Genomic DNA, 11,563 nt, shown 5'->3' on the forward strand with positions numbered 1-11,563 from the left:
GCATCCTCAGTCATTGTATCCACAAGAGATCACTTCTACAAAACAAGGTTATAAGATAGTGCAGGTGATGTTAAAAAGACTTATTCCATCGTTAATAAGTTGCTCAATAAAGAAAAAGTTAGTACTACTACACCTTCTTGCTCTTCAAATCTTGAGAGTGCTAACAACTTTGCACAGTTCTTTAAATCAAAGGTCGACAACATATACAAAAACATTTATTTAGAACAACAATCCCAAGATTCTCCTAACTCAGATGAATTTGTTCCTCTTTCTAATAGCCCAAAGATAGTACAATTCCGTCATGTGTCTGATGAAGAACTAGTAAGCATCATAAAGAATATGTCTAACAAATTCTGTGATCTTGACCCCATACCTACAAAGATTCTCATCAAGTGTCTCCCAGAACTCCTTCCTCTGATCTCATTTATAGTCAATGAATCATTAGTTAAAGGTGAGTTTCCTATAAAACTTAAGGAGGCTCTCATTCGTCCAAGTTTGAAGAAACGTGGCCTTGACGGTGAATCTCTATCTAACTATAGGCCTATTAGCAATCTCTCATTCTTGTCAAAAATCATTGAGAAGTGTGTATCTATACAGCTCACCAGTTATCTTGAGGATAACAACTTGCTTTCTAAAGTTCAGTCCGGCTATAGGAAGTTTCATAGCTGTGAAACTGCAACAACCAGAATCCATAACGACATCTTGATAACTATTGACAAGAAAACTAAAGTTGTTCTTTTACTTCTAGATTTGAGTGCTGCCTTTGATACTGTCAATCACCCAAGATTAATCAAGAAGCTAAGATCTGCTTATGGCATTACAGGCATTGCTCTTACATGGATCAGGTTACCTGAGGACCCCAGGCTATTATGTTCATTAACGAATAAAGATTTGGCGGAATGACAGGCTGAGCGCGGCCCAGTAAGGATCAGGTCCTACTTGGCTAACCGTTCATTTTGTGTCAAAGTCAAGGATTCGTCTTCCTCAGCAACTGTTCTTGAGATAGGTGTGCCACAAGGTTCAATCCTTGGCCCCCTGCTATTCATATTGTACACCAAAGATCTTGAGAACATTGCAAGTATGCATGGGTGCTGTATTCATTTGTATGCTGATGACACCCAGCTGTATTTCACTCTTGATTCTGATGACCCATCACAGCTAGAGCACAATATGGAACACTGTATGTCTGATATCAAGAAATGGATGACAAACAATTTCCTTCAACTGAATTCTTCTAAGACTGAAGTCATCGTTATATCCTCTAAATTTGACTCAACAAATATTCCAGCCTTTCTACAGATTGTTAAGGATCAAGAGCCACATGTTGTTAGTGGAACTGTGAAGAGTCTTGGGCTGTATTTGGACAGTTATCTTTCAATGAGTGATCAGATTACGTCAGTGGTTCAAGCATGTAATATTCAGATCAGAAATTTGTGGTTTATTGCATCAAAACTGTCTTTTAACCTTAAGATTCAGCTTTTTCATGCTCTAGTACTCTCTAGAATTGATTATTGCAATAGCGTATATTTTGGACTGAGCTCTTATGATTTAAGTCGTTTACAGAAGGTGCAAAATTCTGCTGTAAGATTTATTTTCGGGAGAGGAAGAAAGGCACACACTACTCCACTACTTAAGAAAGTTCATTTTCTACCAGTTAGATTTAGAATAGATTTTAAGACTGCCCTACTTGCCTACAAGTGTTTAAATAATATAGCTCCTCCTTACTTAAAAGAGTTGATATCTCCTAGGCAGCAAAGTTTTTAAAATGTACGTCTTGATAATGATTATTTTTACCTTAGTTTACCGCCCTCTCCTAACTATGTCAACACAGATAAAGCTTTTAGTCACTGTGCAGTTAAAGTATTTAATTCCTTGCCATACGACATAAGATCAGCTGAGTCAGTTACATCTTTCAAGACCAAACTTAAAACATACTTCTTTTCTCTAGCATTTGATTGATTTTGCATTTACATAGGTAAAATGAACTTGTCATGTCTAATTTTCAATTAAACTAAGCTCAGTTAATGTAAAAGCCGCTTTAGAAAGCACTGGAGTTTATCTCCAGGATTAGCTATAAGGCGATTTATAAATGTTGTATTTATTTATTTATTATTATTAGATTTGAACTTGGAGCCACAAGGCCATAGTGCATAGGTGATTTTCAAACGTTTATACCAATATTTGAGATAGGAAAAATATTGAGGATTGTTTTTATATACAATATAGGGTCATTGTGACATTATGTGTACACTGTTTGAAAATTTTTTACCTAAGCTTTCAGCTCAAGAGACACGATCTATAAACACGGTACAAAGTGGTCCCATACCTCCGGAGGTTGTAAAGACTTGTATCACGTCGTGACCCCCATGCATTGTCGTTTCACCAAGTCTGGATGATGATTAATCACTCTACACTCGACTGTCACGTGACTTTTTCAACCCGTTCTCTAGCTGGCCCTGAAAGACTATTCGAAATCCTAACCCTCTAGTCTGATCCCAACCCTAACCCTAACCCAATCCATAACAAAAGCATATGCTGAAACCCTAACCCTAACGAGAAATTAGACTAACTTCCTTATACGGTCATATCACGTGATCGAGACAGTTTTTCGCCAAAATCTCGTCAGGGGAGCATTTTAACCCTATGTCATGGGGGGTGATTCAGAATCAGCGTCCGAAAATACATCGATTGAAGTTGGTTTTAACTGTCGGGGGCCCTTTTAGAATAATCTCGAAGATCGACTGTAGAGTGATTTAGCACGCTCGACCAAGTCTAGTGGCTACGATACGTCGATACATGCATGTATATTGTCAATTGTACAGCCGTCAATTGTACAGAATGCTAGTTTGCACGGCGCGTCGAAGCGGCGAAGTCCTCCATGTATTATTTGACAATTTCAATTCATCGCAGCTTGGCGAGGCCCCTGGCCCAGTAGCGCATTTCGCCGATTTAGCGTTTGGCGTTGCTTAATTGACGATGTCATGAATTCATGGCAGCTCGGCGCGGCACAGTAGCGCATCTCGCTGTGAGAAGCCTCATTGAGTGCGCGGCACAGTAACGCATCGCGCTACAAGGCGTTGCGAGAAGCATATTAATTGAATGCGCGGCGCGGCACAATAACGCATCGCGCTACAATATTAGGTAATGTATAAATATCAAAACAGTTTTTTTAATTTCGCCGATCGCAATAATATAATGCAATATTAACTATCAGATAAACAAATAACGAATAAATTTTTATTTAGATAAAACCGCGCGCGATTACCACATGCACTGTTGACTGTATGTGGCTTAATTGACGATGTCAATTCATGGCAGCTCGGCGCGGCACAGTAACGCATCGCGCTACAAGTATGTGGCATGGTATACTTCTTTTGCACGGCCTTGTAGCAAGCTGCAAGCACTGTGGTTACTGGGCGGCGCTCAGCCTGTCATTTTGACGGATGTTACTGATCGTCAAAATTTCTTCGAAGTAGCGCGCGCCGCTTTCTTCTCGCCCATTGGCACTTGGCAAGCGCGCTCCGGGCCAAACCATTAACAATGGTCATTGGTCAACTTGTCATTCCGCCGAATCTCTATTCTGAGTTAATGAACATAATAGCCTGGCCTGGCCTGGGGTCCCCATGTAAGCACTTCACATAGCCATGTGTATACGCGTACTGCGTGACGCGCTTGTTTCACAAGTTGAATACGGCGGTCACAAGTTGAATACGGCGGTCGCGCGCTACTGCAAGCGAGAGGGCTCTGGTTAGAGCAAGGTAAGCACTGTGGGAGTCGCGTTAGTATTAGTGCAGTATCACTTTGATTGACGATTGTCAACCCATCGAGATCGTTGCTCTGCGAAGCAAGAATGCTATAGTTTGCGCGGCGCGTCGAAGCGGCGAAGTCCTTCAAAGTATTACTGTATCACGTCTACTCTTATTGATAAATAATAAGATTTATAATTGTTTTTTCTCAAAAAATTGTCTTTTCTGCTAAATTACATAAAATCAAATTTTGTATTTAGTAGGAATAGGATCTTGTGTAGAGAAGTAGATAATTTAGATCTGCATCTGAAAGCATAAACGCAATGGATTACACGTGTAAATTTTATGTTAAATGGTTCAAGTAGCTCAGCAGTAGGAACCGGGAACGGTGATCATAGATCATGTCATTTTATTTATTATAAAAAATAATATAATTCATGCCATATGTGACATTTTGGTCTGCTTTTTAATTAGTCGCCGGAAAATGTAGTCTCAATAAATTTGGTTTACAACAATTTTAGTCAAAATGTTGACGAAATTTATGGTAGACTAAATTTGTCGTTTTTAAGGTAATACATTTTATAATTTAATCTAAAAAAGGAAAATGCTTTAGTTAAAGTTCGGCTTGAAATACTATTCTATCACGTAAGGTCCACTCCAACAGTTTCCCTCCTCAGTCCCATCGAACAGAAGACAAAAAAGATAAAAGCAGCCTGAATGGCAGCAAAAACCAATCTTACACCCTCATTAAATAGGTACTCTGAACACAAGATACCTATTATCCCGCCCACTCGGTTCGCTGAAGCTAAAACACTTATCATAAACGATCTGATGACAGTTGGAGAATACTCAGCTATCAAGATGACACATGCTAGCCCTGCTGCGGAGATAGCCATGCGCTCTAAGAGTAGAAACCAAAACAACCAAGACCTACTAACACAGAAATAGAGGGCGGTAGGGAGGAGGAGTGCTAACACGCCCGCTCCAATTCCACATTTTATTCTCCCAAACTTTTCCATGACAAGAAGCATCAGGATAACACTCAGCGGCTCTACTAGACTGACTATACATATGTCAAATAGTGTGTCAATGTCAAATGAACAAGTTCTTTCGACTGAAACATCCCTGCCAGTGCAATACCCTTCATTAAGAATCCTTGGCATTACGAAGCCGTTTAAATAATAGGCGAAATTGCATACCATGCCTGAGAGTACGATAAGCACAGAGTTGGACATGTTCTCTGTCTGTTGGAGCAACTTAAAGACCATGCAGCAGTTAATGATGCTATCTTGTCTTCCTGGTGGAACCTTCTTTAGTTTCAACACCACATCCCCCTTACCATTCATCTTGTATATCTTCTTAATAGTGGTTTCTGCCTCATTCACGTTACCTCTGTAATATTGGAATCTAGCTGACTCCCTGATCACTGCAATAAACACGATGCAAGGAGAGAAAGCAAGAGAAGTGCAAATAACCAGACCTCGCCACCCATAGTCATGGAGAATTAAGTAAGCAATGCCTCCTGTAACTGAAGCTCCTATACCCCAGGGTAAAGAGAGTCCAGAGAAACCGAGAGCGCGGAATTTAGTGGGTGTGACCTCTCCACTCAGAGCAACAGTTGGCCCAGTGCCCAAACCAACAAACACTCCCGTTATCAAGCGCAGGACTATGAACTGCCAGTAGCTCTGCACGAATCCGCATAAAGTCCCTGCTGTTATAACTCCAACAGCTGCTATCAGAGAGATTCGTTTTCTCCCGAACCTGTCCCCAAATGTGGAGGTTACAAGAGGAGTGATCAGCATGGTGATGATGGTGCTGGTCTGGAGTCCCGAGAGTGCAGCAGAGGAGAGGTTCCACTCGCACCTCAGTATTGGTCCTATTATTGTGAGGAGGACTATCTCTGCACCCTCCAGCGCACAGAAGAAGAATGTTCCAATTGTGTAGAGTAAAGTGCCCCACCCACAAGTTGAACCGTCCATTGCTTCATTTATATCTAGCTCCACTTCTTTACCAGAATTATCATAATCTTCTTTTAACTTTCTCTTCTCGTCGACATCGTCTGAACTCATCTCGTAAAATTGTAAGCAAATAATTGAGCATCTAACCTGTAAATAATGTACGATAACTTCCAGTTATTAGCAATTATTTGGACGGTAAACTATAGAAAAGCTGAAAGGTATTCAAATTATGAACACTGTATTATTGAGGGGTTCAAGATAAGACCGCTACAGCTCTGTTGAGTTGGTGACGAATGAAGTAGTCAAAATCGTCGCATATCATACCATCTAGAATAAAATAGCGCAGAAAGATTTTGGATGTCAACTTTTATATGAGCCCACTGTGTAAAATTAACCAATCAAATGAAATCCTAAAAATATTTGTCTGACTTACAAAATAAGTCAAAGAATGTGGAAATCGGACACAAAATGTAGAAATCAGGAAATGGTAAGCAATTCATAATGATCAGTTTTCTCTGGCCCACCCAGTAGATTATGAACAGCTCATGAAAGTCTAAAGATTCGCAACGCAAGCTGTTAAACAAGTCACTGCAGTTAACAAGTCAGTAAGACAAAGAAATGTAGAACTCAGTGATGTTCACAATAAGGCTTGCAGAGCAAAGATATATTAATAAAGATATATATATATATTATATATATATATTATACCCTCAGTATAATATAATATAAATTTATAAAGGGTACGTGTGTCGTGTAGTGTGTAGTGTGTACCCTTTTTCAAGATGCAGTGAAACAGATCAAGACAAAAGAGAGTGTGCTTCATTTATATTGAACAAGGATTTTGAATGTTGAGTTTAATAAAGAGAATAACAATTGAGAAACGTAGAATGCTGCAGGAATGTATTATAGCTCATTGCTTGAAAGTTTGGGTGTAGATTGGATCAAGTAGGACGCGACTATTATTTGAAAATATCTTTCTGAAACCTGATTGAAATCTACTGCAGCAAATAAAATATTGGAACTTAGAGAAAGCTCGAAACACGCCAAACATAGACACCATTTTATCAAGAATGGGGAAGGTTGAAGTAAAAAATCGGTAAAAGTTACGAACAAGAAAACCATCTTGCAACAAGTTTAACGATCAGAAGTAGCAGTGTAAAGAAAAAACCCCAAACCCCTATGACTCTTAGGGGTCGTTCACATATTACGTAATCAGCGTTCTGATAGCTTTTAATAAATAAATGGGTGTCTAATCTTGATTACGTAATATAGGAGGGGGGTTGGGTCTTGATTACGGTTGATTACGGAGGGGGGAGGGGAAAAATTGCCAAAATATTGATTACGTAATATGTGAACGACCCCTTACCGCGCAAACAGATGTCACCAACATCAACAATATATCGGATTGTGAAATTGATTGACAATTCAAATTTGGTCCCCAATTATTAAATTTATTTGTTATTATAAGTATTACAAATCGGATGATTTCTGAGTGATAAAGCTGCTATTATTTCTTTTAAATTTTCTAGTTGCGGCTGATAAGAAATATAGAAAAGTATCTCAATCTTTGTCATACGTTGTATGACCCGCCGCGCACGAAGTGCGCGGCTCCCCCTGTATCGTCAGGACATAGTGAAACGACCGTGGGGGTCGCAACGTGATACAATCTCAATCTATAGCGGTTTTCATATTATTTTAAGACACTCGGCCGGGCACTTCTTATGCTCACTAACTCCTGATATATGGCTCTTTGAGCTTCGGTCAGAATCCATAGATCGGGAGAAAATAATCTCCGGGTTTTCCACCGGACCAAAGAGAATGTAATTTGTAAGAAGACGCAGAAAAATTTCCATAAAAATAAAAGCAGCACCGACAACAAACGAGCATCTTCGTTGTATTGTACAAGCATACTGTTTCGTAATTGTGAAATGAGTCTCACAATAAATATTAGCGACCCTCATTGAATTTGAATGAAGTCAATAGTACATCGTATATCATTATACATTATATTTATATTTATATTGATGGTATTTACACATTAAAAGACGTATGGGGCCATCTACTTAGGACGTCCACCAAAATCGAAGATTTTCAGATCACCCCTCCCCCATGTCCGGGTGTGCAGGCACGTAGCCAGGGGGGGCCAGGCCCCCCCCCCCCCCCCCCGGAACAATTGAAGCCCAGACTAAAATAAGCTCCCTAGCCCCAATGGTCGCCTGGAAACTGGGCTGTGTTTATGACTGCAGTCTGTACTGTTTGAACGGCAGGCAATTGACTTCAGCATTTCGTAAATTATTCCCAAATCCCACTTATTCCATACATCCCACTATAATAGTTATACATGTACTTATTCCATACATCCCACTATAATAGTTATACATGTACTTATTCCATACATCCCACTATACATGTACTTATTCCATACATCCCACTATACATGTACTTATTCCATACATGTACTTATTCCATTCAGAGTTCTTGTCCCCTATAGACTGTAAGAAATGCATCAAAATCTTAAGACGATAAGGCCTGAGTGAGTCGTAAATTCTGATTGAAGAATGCAGATTGCTGTTGTGAAGTTACCTAATTTACGTGAGTACTTGATTCTTTTCAGTCCCAGTTTATTGCTGTCCTACAAATTTCTTTAATGCCAAATGTCGTCTGAAACAACCTATTTCTCAAAAACATTTCCGGGGGCCTGCGCCCCCCTAGTCCCCCGCCAAGGGGCTCCGCCCCTGGACCCCCGCTGGGTAGGACGCGTCAGCTCGCTTCGCTCGCCGAGGCCACCCCAAAGAAAAATCCTGGCTACGTGCCTGCGGGTGTGTCCGAATTTTCAACCCACCCCCCCCCCCCTCCCCCGGACGTCCGGATTTCCAGCTACTTTTAAGAGTACAAATAAAACCAACTCAAATTCATTGTTAATAAAATTCAAAGAGTTGAAATAAATGGGACTTTATCGTTAATTGAAATTCTGCCAAAATTTCCGGACGTTCGTTTTTTTCAGAAACCACCCCCTCCCCCTGTCCGGATTTGTCCGAAATTCCAAAACCACCCCCCTCCTCCCTATTTGCCGGACATCCTAAGTAGATGGCCCCTATCTCGAGGCGGCCCCTTGTTTAAGGTTCTACACTGGTTTGTCGTGGGGCGACTGCTGCTGAATACCATCATTACTGACTTGTCTACCTTAGTCAGCTGTTTATAATAACGCTAATTATTACTGTTCATATTATCGTAGTTACGACTACTATTATAGCAGCAGGTTAGATTTTGTAATTAAATTATGAATGTTATATTCATCATTGGATTTGGAAGGTGATTACAACTAACATTGTTGATTTGAGCTCATGCTAAAATCAAAAGAAAAAAACTACAGATTCAGTAAAATCACTTAAAACAACTTGTAAAGTAATACATCATTTCCTAATTCACATTGCCTCGACCTAAGCGGAACAATTGTCCATATCTCAACATTTCAATACACTTTACCAAGATTAAAAATATCAATCACGCCATTCAACGTAAACAATCTCTCGTTACAAAGCTGAAGTTATTTCACACGATAAACTGATAAAGAGAAAAAAGTTACATCACGAAGAATAGTATATAATAATAACGTGAGCGTTGGACTTGGGAAGGCTTAGCACTCACGTAATGTCCGCCAAAGTTAACGTTCTACGACTGTTCACTGTTGCGTTCATAATCATGTCTGCCAAAATAACGTCCGATAAAGTAGGTGAATCCCACGAGCCACGAGGGAAAAGTTCGAGTTTACTATCGCTATGTCTACAATCTACATTGAGGCGATGCCGAGGTCTTTATAGACTATAGTACATCATACTGTTCTGAGTGATGTAACGAAAACCAGCATCGTTTAAGATATATCTAACATTACAATCTATATTACAAACATATTTATACTACAAAACATTTCACATTTCAAAACACAAAGATAAAAAGTAAAGTACTAAAAAATAGAAACCCTCCTGGTTTGACATTATCATTTACAAAACATCCTGCTGACAGCAGGGATCAACAATTTAAACTTCTGATCTCGTAAAAACTAACATTAACACGTCCTAACAAATTAACAAGCATTATTTCAAACTCAACAATTATCTTTTAACAGTTAACATCCACGCTTAGTTTATTTAAGCAAGTTGTCCACACTGTACTATATATAAAATGTGGATGATGTATATTGTACAATGTACATATACAAAATGCATGATCCACATTCCACATTCTCTCAATCACATGACACCTCAATGGAGTAGCCAGCATTCTCCACCTGCTGAATGCTCCTGTAATCAAGCTGGTCCACAGTCACAGAGTTAGCATCCATCTGCTCCCTCGCGGTAGTAGGACGGTACAGGGTGGAGAACAGTACGGACAGAGCGAACGAGCCTATCAGCACGTAATTTAGCTTATCTCTGTGTGCTTCATCAACTGAGGGAAATTAATGTGAGCTTGGTAACTTCGTCATGGTGCACTCATTAATGAACCAGTTTGTATCAGTTAATGAAAACTTAATTTTAAGATACAAAAGTTTGCAAGTGGCAGTCACATCAATACATTAATATAAATCAGCAAATAATAACAAAATATTACATAATATTACATCACATTACATAATACTACATAATATTACATAATACTACATAATATTACATAATACTACATAATATTACATAATACTACATAATATTACATAATATTACATAATATTACATAATACTAAATAATATTACATAATATTACATAATGGGGGGGGGGTGTCATGTCCGTCTATGTCCGCCTATGTCCTGTCCTTTTTGGATTCTATGAGACAACGGACGTGTTTTTTGGGACATTGGCGGACACGGACGGACATTGGCGGACTCGGACGGACATTGGCGGACTCGGACGGACATTGGCGGACTCGGACGGACATTGGCGGACTCGGACGGACATTGGCGGACCCGGACGGACATTGGCGGACTTGGATGGACATTGGTGGACATTAGCGGACATTGGTGGACATTAGCGGACAAACATTTTGAGGACTGAAGAGTACTGAAGAGTACTGAAGAGTACTGAGGAGGATGGCTGAGAAGGATGGCTGAGGAGGATGGCTGAGGAGGATGACTGAGGAGGATGACTGAGGAGGATGACTGAGAGGGAGGAGAAGGATCAGGAAGACCCAGGAGGAGGAGGAGGAGGAGGACCCAGAAGGAGGACCTAGGAGGAGGAGGAGGAGAACTGAGGAGGATGACTGAGGAGGAGGAGGATGGCTGAGGAGGATGACTGAGAGGGAGGAGGAGGAGGAAGAGGAAGAAGAGGACTGAGGAGGAGGAGGAGAAGGACTGAGGAGGAGAAGGAGGACCCAGGAGGAGGAGGACCCAGGAGGAGGACCCAGGAGGAGGAGGACCCAGGAAAAGGCCCCAGGAGGAGGAGGAGGACTGGGGAGGAGGAGAACTGTTGAGGACTGATGAGGAGGACTGAGGACGGGGAGGAAGAGTAGGAGGAGGACTGAGGAGGGGAGGAGGAAGAGGACTGGGGAGGATGGCTGAGAAGGATGGCTGAGGAGGATGGCTGAGGAGGATGACTGAGGAGGATGACTGAGGAGGATGACTGAGAGGGAGGAGAAGGATCAGGAAGACCCAGGAGGAGGAGGAGGAGGAGGACCCAGAAGGAGGACCTAGGAGGAGGAGGAAGAGAACTGAGGAGGATGACTGAGGAGGAGGAGGACTCAGGAGGAGGCACGAGGAGGACTGAGAAGGAGGAGGACTGAGGAGGACCCAGGAGGAGGACCCAGGAAAAGGCCCCAGGAGGAGGAGGAGGACTGGGGAGGAGGAGAACTGTTGAGGACTGATGAGGAGG

General features: G+C 41.0%; 3 protein-coding genes and 1 long non-coding RNA gene across 4 annotated transcripts in view; 2 read left to right on the forward strand and 2 right to left on the reverse strand.

Moving 5' to 3' along the window:
- Positions 1-11,563, forward strand: part of LOC134822730 (phosphatidate phosphatase LPIN1-like) — a 582,707-nt gene that overhangs the window by 118,517 nt on the left and 452,627 nt on the right.
- Positions 152-1,061, forward strand: LOC134823423 (uncharacterized). Its single transcript, XR_010161292.1, has 2 exons — positions 152-845; positions 933-1,061. It is a non-coding gene; the product is annotated as an uncharacterized LOC134823423 (long non-coding RNA).
- On the reverse strand, positions 4,041-5,815 carry LOC134823119 (putative transporter SVOPL). The gene is made up of 2 exons (XM_063834462.1): positions 4,946-5,815; positions 4,041-4,052 (listed from the first exon to the last, which is right to left on the reverse strand). Exons 1-2 carry the CDS (start codon positions 5,813-5,815, stop codon positions 4,041-4,043), a joined length of 882 nt encoding a protein of 293 aa, XP_063690532.1.
- LOC134822746 (uncharacterized) overlaps positions 9,079-11,563 on the reverse strand; it is a 4,282-nt gene continuing 1,797 nt past the window's right edge. The window contains exon 3 of the mRNA XM_063833986.1: positions 9,079-10,150. Coding sequence (XP_063690056.1) covers positions 9,951-10,150 — 200 coding nt within the window. The 3' untranslated portion in view covers positions 9,079-9,950. The remainder of the gene's footprint in view (positions 10,151-11,563) is intronic.

Source organism: Bolinopsis microptera, chromosome 11 (assembly GCF_026151205.1).
Source record: "Bolinopsis microptera isolate Bmic1 chromosome 11, MBARI_Bmic_1.0, whole genome shotgun sequence".
Taxonomy (NCBI): domain Eukaryota; kingdom Metazoa; phylum Ctenophora; class Tentaculata; order Lobata; family Bolinopsidae; genus Bolinopsis; species Bolinopsis microptera.